The 23,393-nt window shown below is 41.9% G+C and overlaps 2 protein-coding genes across 2 annotated transcripts; both read left to right on the top strand.

Moving 5' to 3' along the window:
- The first annotated feature begins 3,421 nt into the window (after window positions 1-3,421).
- fgf3 (fibroblast growth factor 3) lies at window positions 3,422-7,775 on the top strand. Its single transcript, XM_004575585.3, has 3 exons — window positions 3,422-4,607; window positions 5,168-5,271; window positions 5,633-7,775. Exons 1-3 carry the CDS (start codon window positions 4,364-4,366, stop codon window positions 5,999-6,001), a joined length of 717 nt encoding a protein of 238 aa, XP_004575642.1. The 5' UTR covers window positions 3,422-4,363; the 3' UTR covers window positions 6,002-7,775.
- A 3,616-nt stretch (window positions 7,776-11,391) lies between these two features.
- On the top strand, window positions 11,392-19,759 carry fgf4 (fibroblast growth factor 4). The gene is made up of 3 exons (XM_004575589.4): window positions 11,392-11,773; window positions 12,780-12,883; window positions 14,775-19,759. Exons 1-3 carry the CDS (start codon window positions 11,488-11,490, stop codon window positions 14,964-14,966), a joined length of 582 nt encoding a protein of 193 aa, XP_004575646.1. The 5' UTR covers window positions 11,392-11,487; the 3' UTR covers window positions 14,967-19,759.
- Window positions 19,760-23,393: the final 3,634 nt, after the last annotated feature.

The raw sequence follows: 23,393 nt of genomic DNA, 5'->3' as shown, positions 1-23,393 counted from the left end.
AGCACTTCATTCACAAAATCTGTTTTTCTACCCCAGTGCTGTCTATCTAACATTCACGCTTCCACTGATGGCAGTCACAAGATGATCTGCCTGACTCCTGGATCTGTGTATTATGAAATTTTAAAGAAAATCACGTGTTTTTCACACACTCAAATGTTGTGGATTAGGCTTGCATGACCTGCGACTGTGCCTCTATTTGGTAAGTTTAATCTTCTGTTTTGAAGGTGTTTTATTCTAAAGTGTGATTTTCAGTTCTCTCTGGAAGCTGTGGAAACAGTCACCTAGCAAGCCAACATGCCTGTGTTAAAGGCTCAATTGGGCTGAAATAAAAGAGAGGGACACAGAGGGAGGTAGAATAAAATAGTTGCCAATTTGTTTGCTGTGTGTTGGAACTGTACTAGACTTCATTCTGAAGCGCCTGACAAGCAGGTGAGATCAAAGTCATGGGGACAAAAGCAGCTCAGCAGCGATTTGTCAGGAGACGAGAGCCAGCGGCCGGGTTCAGCCCTCTGATCACCGGCTCACTAAAGAAATCTGCCCATGAGAAAAAGTACAGCAGAAAGGGTTCAAAGGTCATTTTGATTTGCTCTGGATTACTGGTACCTCGTAAAAAGGTGGGAAGGGAATTTTGGGAGGGAAGAGGGGCACGAAAGGAACTGGCTAATAACCTTTGTATTATTGTAAAAAAGAAACCCTTTTGTGCAAAGAGGGGTTTTTGAGGGCAGTGTTGGAGGGGAGAATTTGGGGACGTCAATTAAAAAGGAGCCCTGAAATCCTTGCTTTGATTCGTGAATGAAGGAGAGAAAAGGGGAAAGTTAAAATGTATGCTTTTGGCTTTTGTGTAAGAGCACTTCACATGACTGGGTTTGGATTCATTTGTTAAGTGGATGATGGCAAAAGAAAATGTAAATATTTCAGTTGGGCAAATATTCGGGAACTGGCCAAAGTTTTTTCATGAGGCAAATGCACATTTCATTTTGTTCTTTCTTCTGAAAGCAGGTGTGAATGCATTCAAGATATAAAAAGGACATGCCGGGAACTCCAGTCACCGTGGCTACGAATACAGCGTGCAGTTAACTTATTTGATCAATTAATTAACTTTGTTTTGTGCAGATAACAGGACATATTTCCCAAGGCTCTCCCACACAAATATAAGTGTGGATGCTAAATTCTTATGTAGCACTTTTCTACTCTCCCAGAGCACTCAAAGCGCTCTATGCAACATGCCATATTCACAAGCACTTTTCTTCTAAGCTTTCAACAAATGCATACACCAATATGATGCAACTTGGGGTTAGTATGTTGCCCAAGGATGCTTGACATGCAAACTGGAGGAACCAGGGATCGAACCACTAACCTTCCGATCAGTAGATGACCTGCTCTACCTTCTGAGCTACAGCCAGGATGCACTATGGCTTTTTTCGATATTTTAATTAATTTATTTATTTATTTATTGACTCTTACATTCATTGTTAACTATTTTCTGAAGCAAATATGTGAAATGTATCCAACAGCTGTGATTTTCCAGCCGGGCCGTTTCCCGTGTTTGAAGAAAGATCGGTACAGGTTAAGTACAAGTTGGCACCATATTTTGCTGCCCATGCTATGGAAATTGTGGAAAATGTGAGCCACTTGGAAGCCACAAGCTATAATGACTTTAGCAGCATATCGTCAAAAATTAAAGACTGTGAATAAAACTACTTGATTCAATACTTTGTTCATCTACTCTTGGTTGAATTTTCCAATTAAAATATCATACAGCGAGCTGCCTGACCAAGAACTGAGAGTTAGTGTCCACCTCAGGTTTGCTGGTAAGGCACTCACACCTAAACATCTTTAAATGTAACAGCTGACTTGTTTTTCTTTAAAAGTCATATCACAGTCTTACCGAGCTGAAGGAACATTTACGTAACACTCAGTAGAACATGCACACAGTCTGCCCTGCAGTTATATTTGTCTCCTGTTGTGTAACTTTCCTGCGAGATCTCACTTTGGTTTCAGAGCACAGACTTACCTGTGGTTCCTCGGGCTCCCAAAGGTAGAATGGGAGACAAAGCTCCTCCCCTGTGGAATCAGCTCCCAGTTTGGATTTAAGATCGAAAACATTTGTTTCCTAAAGTTTAAAGTTGGATCTGTAGTTTATGCTTCATCCTCGTTTTCCTTTCTCTCCCATACCTTTCTGCAGGTATGTACGGATTCATCAGCTGCTGCTGGCTCCATCAGCCTGCCAGGCATTTACTGCTCTATTGTTTGCTTCTTTTTTTCACTTCTTTCTTGTCATCCCAGCTGCTGGACTCTGGGCCTTTCTGTTTCTCTTCCCCACTGTCACTGTGGAGGATTTACTGGAGTTCTCTTGGGATGTAAAGCACCTCTGTATGGGTTTTGCTGTGACAGGCAGCACACCAACATCTCACAGCAAAAAGATTTGGCCCTGTAGTCAGCGGACTCCTGTCTTTGTAAGAATGGGCAAAACGTATGACCTCCTTTTATTTATTTTGCACTGATGTGTTTCACTTTGAGCTCAATATGAGGGCTTCATATGTATATTTGATTTACTGAAATAGGTTTTGAGTAACTTTGTGAATCAACTTGCTGATGGACATATACAAGTTTTGGCCTGCTATTTGACAAAATGATGGTATTCAAACTAGAGCACCGATGTCCCAGGTACTAACTCTGCTCGAATGCATGTGTACACAAAATCTAACTGAAGAATACAGCTCAGATTTAGCTGAATCATAACTGACACTTTAACCTAAAAACAACAACACACACTTCTTTAAATGTGAAGAAGAAATTGTGTATGTGGCTCACAAATTGCAAGCATTTGCCCTGCTTATTGCTGAGATGCTTTGTGGGCGGTGTGCAGGGGAGCATAATTAAAATAGTTTCTGAGAGAAACAGCACACCACATCTAAGGTTCCACCCTCTTCCAGCATTTAACCACATCAAGAGCGTCTCACTTAGAAACGGCCACCAGAACAACCTCTGATGCACACGGCCTGGCTGATGTTTTGGTGTGTTGTCTGACTCCTGAGGGGTCTTTGGAGGCATAAATTGCACACATTTGTAATTAAAAGAGTTAGCTTTTCTGATCATCAGAGTAAATAAAGTGACACGGGCAGCTAGCTGGGTGATGTATGGGAGGGGAAGACAAATTAACGTCTGCTCTCTGGGGGATTCTCAGCAGAGGCCTTCATAGCAGCAGTGGAGCAGTGCCAAAGGGCAGAGAGATTTGTAGATGATGGTGCTAATTACCAGAATGAAAACCATAATGTGACCAAGATGGAAGCAATTTAGGCAGTAGTCATTTAGCCTGCTGCTCTTCCGCCCACCGGCTGCTGCCTAGCCAGGGCTGGGGCATTAGGATGGGAAAAGTCTGGGCCAATCCACTGCCTGGGTAAACAATGAAAAACTAACGCACAGCAGAGAGCTTCTGTGGTGTAAAGAGCAAATGGAGAGAGGCCCGTGACACAATGTCCATTTGTCTTTCTTAATCTATGCTTCCAGGTCAAGAGGAGTGTATAAATGCTGAGCGCATAGTCGACTGGAAATGTTTAATTCCCCGTCATCCTACTCGGGAGTGTCTTTGTGGGATGTCTGAAGGTGCTGGTTCAAGCTGAACACGCTTGAGATTCACCTCAGCTTGCCATGATGCATGCTTGGCAAGCACCTGTTAAACCGGGAAGAACAAGGACACGCAGATGTGGACCACCCAAAAGCTGAAAAGGCTAACATTTCTTTTGCTTCAGAATGCGGCTGATAAAGTCGTTTCTGGGGGGACCCAACTGAATCTTACAGCGTGAGAAATTAGATGAAGCCTGTGGTTGTTCAGGATGTCAGAATTCAAAAGCTGAATGCTTTCCGCTTTTGTTTTTAAGGTGAGGACCGGGTTTAGCGGCAGTCTTATTCCTCACCTGTTGCGGTGGCTGGCCGAGCATATCTATATAATTTGGGATGTCTAATTGCTCTTTTAGGACGTTTATGCTCTTGCCACTGTGTAATTTTATCCACGCCGCTGTCTCTCACTTCACACAGGGCCGATACCTTTTTGTCTGCCCTTTTCCTTTGTATCAATTGGTTGGAGTTCAGCCTATTGTCGCCACAAGCTTCTTTTATATCTGCGCTCACTCTGAGCAGAGGCGCTCAGTCGGGTCCACGGGAGGGCTTTTCAGCTGCAGAGGCGAGGATTCCACCTCGGAGGCGGGTGTGCTGTCAGAGCTGCCTGTGGTGCTCGGATGCGCGCAGGGCTGAAGCTCTTCGGCTGTGTTAAGACCCCTTAAATCACTTTAATGGGACCCCGAGTGTTAGGCAGGAATTCTGCTGTTTTTTGCTACAGTTGTCGCTTCCCGGCCATGCCACAATGCTGGTGATAGCTCTGCTGCTGTTGCTGAGCCTGTGGGACCCGGTTAGTCCACGGCCCCGCTGCGCTTCGGGTCCGGCTTGCGACCCCCGGCATCGGAGAGACGCCGGGGGGCGCGGAGGAGTGTATGAACACCTCGGAGGAGCGCCGAGACACAGGAAACTTTACTGCGCTACCAAATATCATCTGCAGATCCATCCTAACGGCAAAATAGATGGCTCGCTGGATGAAAACAACCCACTCAGTGAGTACTGAAGTTTGAAAGGAAGAGAGGTGTAAGCGGAGAGCTGTGACACTTTGTGTGTGCGTGAGAGAAAGAAAGAACCCATGTCATTACAGCCAGCCATGTGTGTGTATAATGTATATATAATGTATATATATGCACCGATTGCGTGTAATATATACACGCAATCGGTGCAGTGATTCCAGGAACAGCGTCCGAGATCTCTGTTCAGAAGAGCGCAGTCCCGGGAACAGCTAAGAAACTGAGCCGGACCCTAAAACTGCACACACACGCGCGCGCGCACACACAAATATATATATATGTGTGTGCGTGTGCGTGTGCGTGAGGAGCGGTGAACTGAATGAGCAAGTTAAGCAAGAAAAAACTAGTTTGTTCATATGTTTGAGAGTAAAATGAAACTTTTTTCATTTTAATTCGTTTTTTTCTAAATAACGGAGAATATAAATGAATACATTTACACACATTTATACAGAAATATGGTGACATTTAAGAGAGAGAAATGTTCTATTAAACATGTCCAACACAGAAATACAAAAATGTTACTGTTGTGTGTATCACAGGCATCATGGAAATCACAGCAGTGGACGTTGGTGTTGTGGCCATAAAGGGGCTCTTCTCTGGGAGATATCTGGCCATGAATGATAAAGGACGGCTGTATGCATCGGTGTGTTCAGCACACACACACGCACTCACGCACGCACGCATCTGACATGTTGGGAATGGGTCACAGCTAGTGGAGAACACATAACACAACAAAACATGCCTTAATTATGCCATTAATTCAGCTCAATTCATTTTTATTTCTATAGCACTAAATCACTGCAACAATCAGGCAGACAGCACAGGGCCTGACACATGAGCAGCCTCTGTCCTTTGCCCTGCTTTAGTGTCACATTGTCATGTTTAGCTACTGAAAAGTAAGTGACCGTAAACTTAGTCTGCGCCACCAAAGAGGAGTGAATTTCACCGCTCCTGTTTCCAGAAAGACTAACGTGCTTCGTTCTCACATCCATTCTCCTCTCTAGGAAGTGTTCAACAAAGAGTGTGAGTTTGTGGAGCGAATCCACGAGCTGGGGTACAACACCTACGCCTCCCGCCACCACTCCACGGAGCACCCTGCTGCACCGGGAGGCGGCGGCAGCAGCAAGCGCCGGGCCAGCGCCAAGAGACAGTGGTACGTTTCCATCAACGGCAAAGGGCGGCCACGGCGAGGCTTTAAAACCCGAAGCACGGACAAAGCCTCGCTCTTTCTGCCTAGGGTGCTTGGTAACAAAGACCATGAAATGGTGAAGCGGCTGAGGGAGAGTCCGGGGCCGCATCACCATGCCCATCACCACAGCCGCCGCGCTGAGCGCCGGAGACGCCGGCATCGCGCTGGGAAAGGCTGGGCCTGACAGCCACACGTGTCGGCAGACAGTTGGAGGACAGTCTGTGATTTGCCCAAACACGGACCTTAATCCTGCCACATACTGTAGCTTGACAGCAATGGAGGATGTGGATGAATGATTCGGGTTCTTCCTCTGGATCAGTGGAAGTTTTTGTTCACAGAAGACTTGAAGTGCTGTGGCTCAGACTAAATGCTCCAGCTTGAGGAGACTCGCACACCGCCAGCCTTAGAATTAGCTGTTTACTGACTCCATGCGTCTTCAAACTTGTAAGCAAAGGTGTTCGTAAGTTCACCATCAACTTCACACAGAAGAAAAACCTTTGAAACGTGGTTGTGTTTTTGTAAATACTATTGGCATGTACAGCAGCTTTAGAGCTTTCATTTATCAAAAGCTGAGATAACAAAGACAAAGTCGTATTTTGCTGAAGCGCTACCAAACAAAAAGGACACTGAAGAGCAGACATCACAGAGAGGGGCACTTTTCACAGTATGACGCAAAGATCAAATCAGACTAACTGTGCTCACTAGCTGTATGACGTTCTTACAATGTGATGGTCTACTGTTTAGAAAGTGAAATATTTTACTAAATCTATGGATATTTATTTGGTTCCTGTGTTGTAAGTTATTGATATAACTATTTCTGCATTATAGCCATTGTGCTGTTGTTTCTTAGTGTCCACTGATTCCAACATAAAACACAAGGTACCGATCCAGCAGTTCTATCATCTGTTCATCAGAAATGTGTTTGTGCCTGAATCTGATGCAGCTGATGCAGCTGATGCAGCTGTGGACACCATGCAAATGTTTTGGGATTTATTTTAGTTTTTTATTGCTTCAAAAATTTTATTTATATAAGATGTCCTATTTTTATATGTGGAAAACCTAAAAAGCAAAATGTTTGGTTTTATTGGCCACAGATCTTTGAAGGCAGCAATGTCTGAAATGCACAGTAGGAACTTCTGACAGGTGGTGTAAAACAGCAGGATATTAGCCCAGACCCAAGCTAATGTTGTTTTGGAGGATTCTCTTTGAAATTAAAGCTCAGATTTGTATTTCATTTTTAGCTGTACACACGGCAGTCTGTCCGTCCCTCTCTCCCCGCTGCAGTATCCGCACGCTACCATAACAGGAACAAGTACAGCAAACTTTTATTTCAAGGATTTTTTCAGATTTTCAGGTTTTATCACACTTGACTCACATCTGTCGGTAGCTACCTATAAAGCCTTGTCATTCTATACCTGTAGGCACGGAAGGTTTCCTGGCCAGGACAATACCTCCTCCCAGGGGGGCTTGGAAGCAATGCCGCCTGAGACATTTGGCCTTTTTTAAGACCAAAAGCTGCATAGCTGATAAGCAAGGCTGGCCCTTCTCAGAGCAGAAACTGTGTCATAGAAAGTGCAACACCTTGCTGTGGTTTGTCATAAACTCTAACATTACTCATCAGGAATGTTGGGCTTCAGTGAGGTCAGGGCCTATTGTGGCCCCTGCCCCTCCCTGAATACTTTTAACAAACGTTATCTCCTCAGCCTCCTCTGATGTGTCCTTTCCATCCATGTAAATCTGTGTTCTCCTACTAAACTTTATCAGACAGCCTACAGCAGTTGTGTTTATTTGCAACGTCTACGGGCATGATGGGGGGAATGGATAAGTATTTACACAATAGCTAGATGATTTTAAGCCCATCTTTTTAGATGGGCATGTTCACTAAATCTGGAAATTATGGGACACAGTTCCTCCTTCTAGGTGTAAATAATGTGTTTCGTTCAGAAATGATATATGATTAGTTATTACAGTAAAAACAACAAAAATAAACACTGTTTAAGATGATTACTCTGCCCACTGCCAATGCACACACTTTTTATGAGAATGATGGAAAATTGTTATCCCATCATCATAATGATCCGCTCACTAAGATGTGATTCTGATTTTGCCTTTAAGTCAGATAATGGCTTTGAGCAATCAGTCCCTTTTTATTAATAACAACACATTTTATAATAATAATAATAATGATGGAGTGGATTTATATAGCGCTTTTCAAGGCACCCAAAGCGCTTTACAATACCACTATTCATTCACTCTCACATTCACACACTGGTGGAGGCAGCTACAGTTGTAGCCACAGCTGCTCTGGGGCAGACTGACAGAAGCCAGGCTGCCATATCGCGCCATCGGCCCCTCTGGCCATCACCAGTAGGCATTTTAGTTTATTTTTGTATTTATTTTGGAGCATTTCAAAACACCCAGGGACACAAAAGAAACCCCGAGTCAAGTAAAAACTAGAAGACAATGGCTACTTCACACAAGTGCTGAATCTTGTCTTAAAGAGTATTCTGGTGGCCAGAAAGGCGTGTATTGGTAAAACCGCACTATATGTTAAGCATGGCCCTCTGCCCATTAAAGGAACATTTGCTAAAAGCCGAGCTTCAGACATGTGAGCTTGCATCCAATGCTCTTACTTTGGAAAGGCAGTTGGATGCCCTCTATAGGCAGCTCACTGTCCAGTCAGTTTGGAATTTTTACAAAGCACATGCTGGTCAAAGGATTATTATCTTAAAAACTACAAGATTTACAAAATAATATTTTTCCTTCATTTACCTCATTTATCATTCATGAAAGGAATGTAAAGTTCACAACGCACCACTTAATAGATCCAGGCCAACATCCAGCTGTACTGCTCCAACAACATCAGAAGAAATACCTCCTTCCCAGTCTGGATACACACAACAAGACGCTGGATACACAACCATTTTTCACCTTTTCACATGCCGTACATATGACATGATTCCAGGTTCATATCTGGATGGTTTTTATACACTAGTTTTTTGATTCTTTACATCTGTTTTAAACTTGGCGATACAAGATGATAACTATGAACGCAGACTGAGGATGAAGGAAACAAGATAGGTCACATGGATTCAGGTTTTCAGGGTAAAACAACATTTAGAAGATGAACTCGCTTTGTACAGTTTTAGAAATGATTTGTTACCAAGTTATCGAGGGTGCTCTCAGATCACTAGAAACATACTTTCATACTTTTTTTCTGGATCATAAAGATGCTATGCACGGGCTGCTACGTGGTAAATAAACAAGAGAGCAAATGAATCATGTTGGATGCTGAGACATTTTAAGCTCTGAACTGCAGCTGTCACCCAGTGAAATCTAAAACGTGTTTCACGTAGTATAATTCACTGCATACATGTAACCAAAAACCACAATAATGTCAGTACAGCATAAACAGAAAATAAAGTCAAGCATAACTTACAAACTGCAACATGGCTGAAAAGAAACATGTCAGCCTGCTTTTATTTTAGTCTGATAAAAGGACATTACAGAACCATGGACAGCGACAGCAAGAGACCTGCTGTGTGAACGCTTCACATGAATGTCTTCATTCAAAAGCCGATGCTGAGGTCCATCACATCTCAGCCCACGTAGGTGCTATCGGTGCACCAGCTACCTGAAAGGCTCAGTGCCTTGGTGTAATTTGTTTGTTGAATAATTATAACGATAGCCAAATGTCTCATCTTATTGCCTTACATGCATTTCTCTACAGTCCAGCAGCTTTAAAGAAGGTTTGTAATATTTTCATTTTCCATATTTTCAAAAAAAGAAAAAATGAATAAAAAAGGTCCAAAATCCATACTGATATTGTGGAATTCCATCTGTTGTCCTATAAGCCTGTCAGCCTATGAACCTCCAATGTCCTAAAGGACAGACACTCTTATGAGTTTGTTGGAGGTCGGTACAGGATCAGGAAGCTTTCCTATAGGTTCTGCAGCTCATCAGTCAATGTTTTTAGCAGCCTACTTGTGCATCACCAGCTAATCAGCTGAATGACTTTAGGACAAGTCCACCAGTTGCTCTGAAGGTAGCTTTGGTGGTCCAGCAGTCTAAACCTTGACCTGCTTTCCTGAAGCACTGAAATAAGCCCATGACTGCTGATACTTGAGGATTCATCCCAGCATTCCATCAGTTGTGTATGCTGGCCTTCATGCTTTTCAACTAACCAAAGGTTTTATGGACTACTTGCTATTCTTGCATAATTTTGGGTCAGTGGAAAGTGAATTTTTCTGCCAGGCAGGGCGAAAAGGGGAAGACCACACAGAAGGTTTATGAATGTAGTGAAGGAAGACATGCAGAGGGTTGGTGTGACAGAGGAGGGTCCACAGGAATGAGGTGAGATGGAGGCAGATGATCCACTGCGGTGATCCCGGAAGGGAGCGGTAAAAAAATGAAAAGAGGAAGAAAAATTGCATTGGAGATCGATACCCAACCGAGTGCCTAAGATCTGCCTGCATTCATGGAGCGATTTTGCTGCACACAAAGAAACAAGGCTGGTCCAGAGATCAAAGGGCTCTGGGCTGAAAGATGTGGAAGATCTTCAAGTACTCCAACAGAGTACCATAATGAGATCCGTAATGGGACACAGCAGAGCGTGGAAATGTTAACACTCTGCATAAATGTAACAAGAATCATCACACTTATGAAATACTGAAACAAAAGAGGAGCAACGCACTGAAAGAGTGTCAAGGATGTCAGATCAGAGAAATTGTGCCATGATGTCAGCTGGTGAGTTCTAAAAAGAAGTGAAACAAAAGCAAAAATCGACTCTTTAAGGTTGGCGGTTTGAACTCAACGAACAGAGCTGAATAAAATCCTTACACACAGCCTCAAGGCTTTTTAGGAAAACTGTAAACTTCTTGGAAGTATTTCCTGACCTTTCCTTATCCAATTCAGGGACAACACTCCACACAGTCCATCACAAGGCTGCTCATGCTCACGTGAACAGTCCATCCAGTCCAACTTCACTGACGTTTTCATAATATCCATTTAATTCTGAACACAGACGCTGTGGTGCATGGATTAATAACGAACCACACAGGCGCTTCCAGTCAAATAAAGACTTGGTCAACAATGACAGCATACTTATCATACTACAGACTGTATTTATTCGTACCATTGTTTTCTATAAGGGTCCGGGACATGATTTCCTAGTAGCAGTCTTAAGTTGGCGCTCTTTTTTCCACTCGGTTGAACTGGACCTGTGTTGTTTTCCTGTTATTGTTCATTTATAGAACTGTCTCCTGTGTGTTAACTTGGCGGTTTCCTATTTTACATCCTCCCATACATAAATTATGATATTCTGCTGCTGATAATGAAAGGCTCGCACAAAGAGGTTTTTTGGTCATTATTGAGCTTTTATTGCTTTATTTTCCAAAGATTGTGCGCGGAGATAACGAGGCCATTATTGGAAGTGAATAAAGCCCTGCTTTCGGTGCGGCTGACTGTGAAGAAGTACTTTGTGGATTTTTACTAAGTGTGGAGCAGTGATGTAATGTGTATGCAGGTATAAATATAGAGGTCTGGCTTTGCCGAGTCCATGCAGATCAATGTCGCTCCCGGGCGCTGCTGCCTGCTTCGCTCTGCTTCTCGCTCTTCTCTCTTCACTGGAGAGTCGAACACTGGGAAGCTGCTCTCACAGACGGAGCCGGGATGGGCTCTCTGACCGCCCTGCGGACCGTCCTGGTGCTTGGCCTGGTTGGCAGACTGGCAGGATGCGCTACCGGCCTGAACGGCACGGCGGACCGCTGGGAAGCCCTTTACTCCCGGTCCCTCGCTCGAATCCAGGGGGAGAAGCGGGAGGAGAGCGGCCGGGACAGCGACTACCTCCTGGGCATTAAGAGGTTGAGGCGGCTCTATTGCAACGTGGGGATCGGTTTTCACATCCAGGTGTTACCAGATGGCAGAATAACGGGAGTACACAACGAACATCGTTACAGTAAGTTTGCGATTGATACTTTATTTCCTCACTGCTCTGACTCTGTGTTTGAACACGAAAAGCAAAGACAACTCCAGAGAAACGACTGAAGAAGTTCTTAGAACAGGAAGCAGTCACCTCAGCTGACTTATGATTGATCGCATTTTCTCTAACTGCGAATAAAACGGGGCCACACACCTGATCCGTCAGACCCGCGCACGTGTATAGTCTGACCCACGCCACAGTACCAACATCTGGAGCGTAGGATTGTGCTGCTGTGACCTAAAGGCTGGAACTAAAGTTAGGTCCAGCCTGCGGGCCGTTGCTCGTGCAACTTAAAATCATTTGCAGACACGAAGAATGACTAACTTCTGTTTACTCGCGGGGACAAGACAGTGAAAGCTTGTTTTTATGTGTGTGACTATTCTAAGACGAGGCGTAAAACCTCAGGGATATACATTACATATACACTGCATATATTTACAGAAAACCCAAGCGAGGACTGGAAACCTCTGACACACTCTTTAAAATGATACATGGAACTAAAAGACGCAGTCGGTCAGCAGCCTGTCAAGGCCTGCTGAGGAAACGCATCAGCTGGCGTCCGATTAGCCTTCGCGTGTTTCTGATACCTTTTCAGATATGAGCTGTTCAGCGCTGGGTGTTCCAGGGTAGTGAGCCAAGCTCCAAACACTTCTTGCCTCACTGTCATTTCTCAAGGTGAAAATATTCAGTTATGTTCAAAAATGTCAGAGCTGGATTTCATTCAGCCTGACATGACATCACATATATTTAAAGGGAGTGTATTTGTTAGTGTTTTAACTTATATTAAGATCAGGGGCGCCACAATGTGCCAGGTGTTTTCTCTGGAATTCAAACATGTGTTTACCGAAATTTCAAATGTCAGTCTGACCATCCAGCTCACTTCCTTACACAAGCAGTAATGTCGGTGTGAGCGCGCGCGCGGGGTAGCACGCGGGGTATCACACCGGCGTGCTGTAGTAAGTGTGCTGCTTTTTGTCTTCAGGTCTCCTGCAGATCTCTCCGGTGGAGAGAGGAGTGGTGACCTTGCTGGGCATTCGCAGCGGACTTTTTGTGGCCATGAACCGACGGGGAAAGCTGTACGGATCTGTGAGTGCACAACGAAAACTCTGATTATATCACTCACACACACACACACACACACACACACACACACACACACACACACACACACACACACACACACACACACACTTAGTATCATGCAGCTCTGATGTCCGGCTTTATGAAGCGATTCTGAAGTCATGAATCCAAGCTGCTGTATACACGTACCCAGTTCATTCTGGCCAGGATTAAAAAGTCTAATAATTGTTTAATTGAAAAATTGTATTGAAATCAGTGTCAGATAAGCAATAAAATATAATTTATTCAAATAATCAATTAATAACAATGTAATTGGTTAAAATATTGGAATCGGCACACATGCAGTTAACAGCCTTTCTTCAAGTCGCCTGCACTGGAGGGATGGAGGCATTGTTATTTTCAAAAAGATCTATCCATCCATCCATCTATCTATTAAGTAGATGCAGGACAAGTAGACCCAGATTATGCCAATGCAATGCATGACAGAGCCACGGGGTACCTTAACTGTAGGATTCATAGGCTAAGGTGGGTTTTTTTTTATCTTTTAATTTGTCATATTTATCCTACAACATCACTTGCTTAGTTTGGTGAGACAGAAGTAGTATGAAATATGTTGATAAAGAAAAGATTAAAATAAAACCTGGCTTACTGTTTACTGGTACAGTCACTGTTTACAGACTGTTCACATACAACAGGGAATAAGTATAAAAGGGGTGATGCTCAAGGTTTACAGTAACCAAATAAATACACCTTGGGTGCAGAGATGGTTTTTATAGCTTTAAATAAAAATAAATTATAATTATTTGTTAACATTTATAATTAGCAACGTGCAGCATAGCTGCTCTTAAAAACCCATTTTAATGCCAAATATTAAAAAACTGTATTCTAGATACATTTTCATGAAAACATTTATCGTATTAGTGTAAAAGTCCAATGAACTGTTTGATTCTGACTTTTATCCAACACACACAGCTCACCCAGCTCCGGCTTCTATTGCTGATGGTGCTTTCTCAATAAAAGCCATGACCAGTTCCAGTTAATGTTTTCAATATTGTTCCAAAAGGAGGTACCAGACTGTCAGCTGATAGTATTTCTGATGATTTTGTTGGATGCTTTGCAGCTGATGAAGGTGCATTCACGGTCAGCATAAACGGTGTTTGGATGGTGTGTTTACCTGTGGGACTAGCTAAATGTTTAAATGCACCAATTCATCAAAAAAAAAAAAGTCATTGTTTTGTCTTGATACTGTAGGAACTTGAAAGAGACATAAATTTTGAGTATAAAGGTAACAAACCATCTGGACTAAGGATGGTTCCTTTACCAAGCCAGCTGTTGTTAAAAAACGTCTTATTTTGTTTTTTATTATCATTGTTGTTCCAGGTAAAATATTTAGATAGTAAAATGATGGGTTTGTACAATGACCAGCCCAATAACGTTTGTGAGGGGAATGTAAGATATAGTGAAATAAAAGCTAGTCCTCCACCTGAGTTAAATAGATGAAGTGTTATAGCATTTCAAAGTGGTTTTTTAACATATAAGTTTAAATAAGAATTGAAAAACTCAATGGCATGATTAAAACTAACTCTCCACTGCAGAGGTTATGTAGCGCCTTATCATTCTCAATCCAGTGAGCAAAAATGAACCAATCAGACCCTGGCGTCCCGAGTCCTGTAGCACTCACATCATTCATCATTTCACAATGTTTTTTTTTTTGTCTAAAATCTGCCTGAGATAGCTCCTGCACAATAACAGCCTTGCAGTCAGAAAGAAATCAATTGTTTGATAATGATCAGAATGAACAATGCAAACTGAAACACCCTCAGAAATGTCCCCACATCTTTGTTTTGTGTCTGCCTTCAAACAATCAGCATTTCCAATAATCTCTCTTCTTTTTCAGTTACATTACAACAACGAGTGTAAGTTCAGAGAGACGCTCCTTGCCAACAACTACAATGCTTACGAGTCAGTTGCCTACCCAAGGATGTTCATCGGCCTGAGTAAGAACGGCAAAACAAAACGAGGAAACAGAGTGTCACCCGCCATGACAGTGACACATTTCTTGCCAAGAATCTACTGGCCTCATAAATAGACTTCACCTCAATTTTGAGATTCGGGAAGAACTCCAACATGAGATGCACTTTCACTCCAAGTTTTATGCAAGTGTATCATATTTGATTTTCTGCTATGTATATATTCATTTTTTATATATCTGTGCCTGAAAGCTATTTTCTATTTAGGAAGTCTTTTTCACTGTTGGTAGGAGATGTAAAATGTGTTATTTATGCTGCTCTTGTCATTGGAAGATTTGCTTTTAATTATTAATTTATTTATTTATTTTTCTGACACAGGAAAAGGGAACAGCAAAATACAACATTTAGAGCTTTAATATGTTCTTTTTTCTGTCTAAGCTTGAAAAAAAAAAACGAGTTTCTTTGGTGTGAGAAACAGCACTGATTGCTTAATGCTCCAACTCTTTGTGTGAGGCACTGGACCCTAATTGAAACAGTATCATATTACTAAAGGAAGAGAGAGGATGGAAAGAGGGGAGAGTCTAAGACCCTATCAACCACTTCTGGTCTGTTTATAGCTCTGCCAGCGGGATGAACTCTGAACTTTTGTGCTGTCAGTCTCAGTGAGATCTATAAGTCGCAAAGAGAGAGAGGGATCGTCTTTGATGTCATGTTAGTAGATAATATGGAGGTTTAAAGGCAAAGTGAAAAAGCTGAAATTGAAGTGGGATTCATGATACTGCATTTGTGTCTGTTTGGGCATCTGGTTACGCAGAGTGAAGGATTTTGGGTATGCAACAAAAGCATGCATGCACATAGACCAAAGGGGATGACACTGTGCATAGGTTGAAAGCTAACTGGTTGAGTAGTGTGCCTGAACAGCAAAGGAAGCAGCAGTGAAGTTCACCACATAGTTGCCTGAAAAGCAAGGGCAGTGCCTGAATAAACTCTTTTCAACACCAAGGTCCTTTACTGCATTTTTATGCAGACTTGCCGATCTTCTTTTAAGCACATGCGTTTGCTCTTGCCCTGGTGCGTAACAGCACCAATGCAAAAGAACACTTTAAGGTCTCTTCACCACTCTGGGAACTCTGAGAAGAGGTCACAGTAGGACTATTGTTTATCTGATGTAGTTGTCTGATAGATATGTAAAAGGGAAGTAAGGAGTGGCTCTGATAGGTTTAGGACAGTGAAGGACAGTGTCAGTCTCTTGTCTCCACTAATACTGTATGTCAAGACTATCCTACTTTTATAAATGAAAAATAACTCAGGTAAAAAAAAAAAAAAAAAAGTACTTTCCAGTAATTGTCACTTACAGTTACTGTGTAAAAGTATTTCTTTAAAATCATTTTTCTTCCACATTTATTTTATGTATGATGATGTAAAACTTTACAGTCTTTTTTAAAGTTTGATAGTAATATTGATGCCAATCTACTGTTAGTAAATACACCACTTAAAAAATGAAAGGAACACTTCAGCTGTCAATAGGGAAAAAAAAGCATGCTGATACGGACTGGGTAATGTGTTAGGAATGAAAGGATGCCCGATTGTTTGATAAAAATGAAAATTATGAACATACAGAGGTCTGCATTCCCTAAAAATCAAAGTGAAAAACAAAAGATCCAGCACGCTAGTCCGTTTTGACGAAATGTTATTGCAGCAACCTAAAACGGTACTCAGTAGTTTGCATGGCTCCCATGTGCGTGTATGCATGCCTGACAATGTGCTACTAATAACAGATTAAAGATCTCCACCGAGATCTGGATCAGGACATCACTGAGCTCATGGGCAGCCTGAGGTGCAACCTGGTGACATTGGATGGACTGAAACAAAACGTCCTAGAGGAGTTCTATTGGATTTAGGTCAGGCGAGCGTGGGAACCAGTCGGTGGCATCAATTCCTTCATCCTCCATGAACTGCCTGCATACTCTCACCACATACAGCCGTGCTGTCATACACCAGGAGGAACCCAGACCCACTGCACCAGTGTAGGGTCTGACAATGTGTCCAAAGATTTCCTTCTGATACCTAATGGCAGTCAGGCCTGTTCTTTGCTCCATGGATATGCCTCCCCAAACCATCCATGGTCCTACCAGTAGATTTCTCATTGTGTGTCAAAGACATTCACACCAGTGGCCTGCTGAAAGGTCAATTTGTAGCCTTGGCAGTGCTCATCCTGTTCCTCCTTGCACAAAGGAGCAGATACCAGTACTGCTAATGGGATAAACCTTCCAGTCATTCTTGTTTTGGGGGTTGTCTCATTGTTGCCCCTCTAGTGCACCTGTCGTTAATTTTATTAACACCAAAGCAGCTGAATCTGATTAACACCTCCCTCTGCTACTTGACTGGCCAGATCAACGTCCCAGATGTTTAATTAACTTGATGTTATACTTGGATTAAAAAGTGCTCCTTTCATTTTTTTAAGCAGAACTAAACTAGCTGCACTAAGTGAGCTAGTTCAGCTTAGTCAGTGACAGTCAGTCGCGGGCCTACTAGCTAGCTAGCTAGCTTAGTGCAACAACTGAACTAGCTGCACTAAGCTAGCTAGTTCAGCTTACTGCAGCTAGCTAGCTAGCTTAGTGGAGCAATTGAACTAGCTAGTTCAGCTTAGCTTAAAGTCAGCAAATTTCATCAACCAGCACGCCTGATGCTCCCTGACCAACATATGTGCTGTTGGTTTAATTTATGTTATCCTGGGATAATGGCATCAGGTGAACCACAAATAGGCCAACAATGTTGTACACCTTAGCTTATTAAAGTAATCTAAACAAAGATACAAGAGTACAAGTGAGATTAAGAGGTAGTGAGGTTGGTTTTCTGGTGCATTTCACCAGCTGTTATTTCCACATGCAGTGCTAATAAAAGAAAAAAAATTCTCTCCATCCATCCATTTTGGAGAAAATGCTCTGAAAAACTCCGTCGCTATTCTGGAACAATCTCTACTTCCTTTAAGTGAATTTGTCTTTTATTTTCCTCTGTATCAACGACCACTTTCAGGTGTTGATTTAATTTCCTGTAGCATTAGCTGTCCCGCCTGGCTCAGTTTTGTGTCTATTTTTGCCAAACCCTGTCCTTCTTGCATTTGTCTCTGTCTCTCTATGTCCCTGTAGTTGACTGCAGCTCAGCACTGTTGGTCATGTTGTCCTAGTTGCTCCTTGTCACGTTCCAGCTATCTTTACCCTGTGATTTACTTTTAGAAAGGATAATCATGGAAGAAATATTTACAGACAGCTGTTGGACTGTACTATATGCTAGGGCCAGTAACCCTATATTTTTCTTTATATATTTTGTAAATATAACCTCTGAGTAACTGAAGGTGCTGGTATTCCTTTCAGGGGGGAGGGTCAGATTTAGAGCAACTGAGTGGTGTGGTGGATACTGCCTGAAGCCAAAAGGTGCTTTTAATTTGTTCACTTTTATGCAGTCATTGAACAAGGTCACCAAACATCATTAACCAAGTTTAACAAACACAGAGGAGAAAGGCGAAAGGCGACCTCTTCTTACTTGCTTTAGTTTTTCTTCTCTTGCCTGTTTTCTCATTCAGCCTCTTTGTTGAGAGCTTTGAAATCTCAGTTTCAACATTCCACATACGATGGCGCATACTGTAGCCAACTGATTGCTGTTTCAGATTGAACCATTTTCATCACTGGGTTACGGAGCCTTCAGTAGAAGTTACGCTTGATTAGCACATGGTAGAGTCACACTGAATGCACACGCTAACTACTGCAAATAGTTCAGGCAAATATTATGCAAACTGTGTCTGTTGTGGCTTTATGTCCTGATCTCTGGAAACAGGCATTAATCCCAAGACTGACCGAAGCACTGCAGCATCGCTGTGATTTACACTTCAAAAGAAGTGTATAGAAACTACCAAGCCACTCTCTGCTTGTCCTCAAACATATGTTACAGTGTGATGTTTGGACATCCATTTGGATGTCAAAGTTGGACAGCAGTGATTTAAACAAGTATACTGCTGTGCCTGTTGCTCTCAGCTAGGTTAAGTATTCTCCAGTATCACTGATTTGCATGGCAGGCATTATATGTACAGTAAAATACCTTTCTGCCTTGTGTCTCTAACCTAGGGCCATCCCTCTGTCCCACCTGCTCATTTGATTATCCAAGCAACAGCAGTGCAGCCTGCAGCTAGTACAAAGTGAGCAAATACTTTTTCACAGCACTGTAAACTCTGGTTAAAGTATGCAAATTGCTCACAGCAGGTTGAATATAAATGCGGACATGTGGCCTGTCTCAGACTGAGGCATTACAGAAAGATGCATTGATTTTATTTATGGTCGAAAGCAACCGAACCCCCACATTTCTTTGCACGTTACTGTTAAAGTAGCTTTTATTTTTATTCTTATTTTATCAATGTGGCTCAATCCATTCAGATGTAACTAATTATGCTTTTGGGACTAGATTCCTTTGTTCAAACTGGTTTATCATGAAGTACAAAACTGGTGATCTGTGATTGTGTGCTGCTTCTGGGCCACTGTTCAGAAAAAAATGATGACATGATCCTGTACTACGTTTGATTCTGAGTCAACCTACTTTTATCCGATGTCCTGTGGTTTTATACAGGACTTAATAAAGTATACTACAGTATGTGCTGTACACATGGTTAAAGTCCACCGTAAGGGGAAACCCGATCCCCTAAATGTAAAGTTTATGATTGTCTGTACTGTATAATAAGCTTTGATCAATCTGACATTCACATATAAAAATGCAGTATGTATATATGACATGGCATTACACGCGTGTATCCATGTTGTGGGGCAAGTACATAAAACATAACATTTTGTCTCCTCTCTGCAGTAGTTTGTGGCTCATCTTGTTTAATTTTCATGGCCTCTGTGCTCATTTGTTTTGGTTTCTCTTTCCCCTCACACACCCTAACTGCTCACAGCAGATAACCACCACTAGCCCAGTTCTCCTGAAATGGTCTTCCTGTTAAAAAGGAGTTCATTTTCTCCCGCACTGCCATGTTCTAGGTCAGGGATGATCAACAGATCGTTGTAGCTCCATCAATAATAACACAGTACCTTTATCACACAATGTAAAGGAAGTGGAGATATGATTGGGTGGTAACGCTGAATTAAACTGCAGACCTCGGTAAAATACAGGAATTAATTTCTACTTTCCAGGCAATTTCTGCCTTTTTGTTAATATTATCGAAATCCTATTTGTTTCTAGAGGTGTTAAAAGCTCTACACCAGGGTGTCAAACTGATTTTAAATCGGAGACCCACAGCCCACTTTGATCTTAAGCAGGCGGGAGCAGTGAAACTCTCCTTTCTGTCAGTGTAAAGAAGTTACATATTTAACTGTGACAAAGGAAGAAATCTGTCAGCACGACCCTTTGGACGTAAATTGTAAGAAATAAATGTGTAAAATTACAGAAAAAGTCCTGGTAGCTCATTATCCATACTGTCCAGTTTGTTTGTTTTTCTTAGTCATAAAAAACAGACATTTCTATAGCAGAAAGTGAAAAACAGAAACGTTTCGGTTTTTCATAATGTTACAGAGGGTCGTTTTGTAATTTGGGGTAGATGTTTGACAGTTGATATTTCTTCGGTATTGCATAGCCGAAATTAGGCTTTCTTGTCAGAGGTCATTTTGGGGAAAAAAAATTAAAAAATGAAAATAAAGAAACAGGCCGACAACAGTAGACTGGTGTGTAATAAGTTGAGTTTTGGTCCAAGAGTAACGAAACCTGCAGTTTCACAATCTGTAAGATGTCGGCTTTCAGCGTTTGACAGTATGTCCGTGTACGTGCCCTCAGGTGAACGATCCATGCTTCGTGGAATTTTTTTTACCTGCTCTTTAATCATTTGTAGTTTTAGCCGTTAGTGGTTCTTGAAATTGTTTTGTGGTCTTATAAGAGTTTTGGACGTTTCTGTGGATACCACACAATTCTATGTTTTTACTAACAGATCTGGCGGTACATTACGTAAACCACATGTTCTCCCTTTCAGGCATTGGGGATCAACAGGATAACTGTTTATTACCGTGAGGTTTTTATGAGTAGGAAAAACTGTAAAACTTGTGAAAATACAGGTAAAAGTCCAACATTTCTGCTTGTGCCTGTTTGTGGTGAGCACCAGATCAAACAAGTTAAGAACTATAAATGGGTTCAAGTGCACATTCAGGCCTGTGAGACTCACTCACACTGAGCCATGGTTCTGTGCTACATGTAGACATTTCTGTATCTCTGCCAGTCAAAGACACTTTGGATATAGTTTATTGTATGTAATATTCAATGCTGAACTTACATACATCGGGTTTAAGGCCTGGACAAGTTTTGAAACCTTTTGTCCTCCACAATGGCAAATGGCTGAAAAATAAAACTGTGATTGGCTGCATGGTGTGCCACACCTGCCTGCATGGATTCTCAGAAGGGCTGAAGATTCGGCTCCCACATACCGATGGGCCATTAACAACTGACATATGAAACTACCCCGGATGTTTGACACCCCTGCTCTACACTATATGGCCCTACTGAAATATAGAAACTCACTTTTTCCAGTGATCATCTAAAAAAGGCCAGTTGAGATTAGAGATGGACCGATCCGATATTACGTATCGGTATCGGTCCGATACTGACCTAAATTACTGGATCGGATATCAGAGAGAAATAAAAAATGTAATCCGATCCATTAAATATCACGAAAGCACCTCACAAAACTTGCGACACGGCGTAATTCGCCTCATAACCATAGCACATCGAAGCAGTATGCATCACGTGATAGAGCGGCTGTGACGTGCCAGGTCTGGTTGAGCATTTGGAGCTTCGCTACCAACCCGGCATTTCATCTCTGACAGAGTTATCCCGAGAGAAGTAAAGCAAGTGTGTAAGTCCATCTCTGAATGTTTGTAAAGCATTCCCATGTTAAGCTTAACAAGCGATATATGGAGTGACTGCCTCTCTCTCTGTCCTGCTGCTACTTCAATCATGAAACTGATCAGTGATCAGCTGATCGGCTTTTCTGTCGCGAGTCCGTCTCTCTTGTTTGTTTTTGGCCCACTTTGCACCAGAAAGAGGAAACCAGCGGCTGAACAACAGCAGCACGTTTAAGCTTGATCAGCTGTTGTTAGAATGTATTTAATATTACTTTCTACTCGAGGATCTTTTTCTACGTAGCTGACGCTGGTAACTGTGCAGGGGCGGATCTAGCAAAGTTTAGCCAGGGGGGCCGATAGGGCATGAACAGGGAGAAGGGGGCACAAAGACATACTTTTCTTTCTTATTCTCATTTAAAATGTCTAGCTTTTAATAAATAATTATCTGACACCCAAAGTTTTAATTTGATGCAAAATGAATAGAAGTCCATTACTGTATATAGTAACTGTTAAGTCTAATATACCCTAGTAAGCTACAGTACTTTTTCCTTTGGGAAGGTACCATCTGTGCAGTCTGCAATTTTGTTGAAGAAAGATGTTGAATCTATTTAATATTTCTTGAAAAATAATTGATTTCTGTGCATTTTTTTTTCACACTGCATCAAATTAAGGTTGATTACGTCGATTAAGCATCATGAGGTGGAGTGTGAGGGGTGGTTCCCTATTTTTTTTTTTTTTTTTTTGTTACTGGGAGTTGGAACCTTATTAGTTAGGTTGCTTAATATTTATGCTAAGTACTCTTTAAAATACCAGAATAGGGAGGATGGAGCAGGTTTAAGTTTATTAGATTGATCAGTATTGCTGAACTATGAAATTTTTTTTTTGCATACAGGTATAACAGAATAGCTTTAGTGTTGTTGTTGTTTTAAACTTGAGTATGAACTTATACAAAATGCAGCAAGATATTTAAAAAACAGTTTTGTTGATTAAAAAACACTATATCGGATTCATATCGGTATCGGCAGATATCCAAATTTATGATATCGGTATCGGACATAAAAAAGTGGTATCGTGCCATCTCTAGTTGAGATCTAAGAAGTGATGGAGACAGTCTCAGTCACGCTCCTTACACACATTTAATATAGACCAATCAGGCATAGCATTAAGGCCTCTAACAGGCTTCATCATAGCATCTATATTAGTAGGTGGGATTCATTAGGGAGCAAGTGAGCATTTTGTCCTCAAAGTTGATGTATTATAAACAAAAAAAATGGGCAAGCGTAAAGATTTGAGCAAGTTTGACAAAAGGCCAAACTGTGATGTCTAGACCAGCGGTCCCCAACCTTTTTTGCACCACAGACCGGTTTAATGTCAGACAATATTTTCACAGACCAGCCTTTAACGTGTCACAGATAAATACAACAAAATAAAATGATACGACCAAGACAAAAACTGTGGTATTTTGTAAATATAATAATAAACGTGAATTCACTGTGTAATTGTGTAACTTTATTAGCAGCGTCCTCCTGAAATGCACCCACAACATTCAGCGTAACGTCCTCCTCTCTGCCCCACAATGCTCTCTGGTCGCTATGGTAACATGTAAATATTTCTTTCAAAATAAGACACACAACTGTAACACGGGAAAAGACCCAGGGAAACCGAGTTAAT

The sequence above is a fragment of the Maylandia zebra genome, linkage group LG1, assembly GCF_041146795.1.
Source record: "Maylandia zebra isolate NMK-2024a linkage group LG1, Mzebra_GT3a, whole genome shotgun sequence".
In the NCBI taxonomy this organism is placed as follows: Eukaryota; Metazoa; Chordata; class Actinopteri; order Cichliformes; family Cichlidae; genus Maylandia; species Maylandia zebra.
Note: the sequence above shows the minus strand (reverse complement) of the source record. Positions and strands in the feature narration are given on the sequence as shown.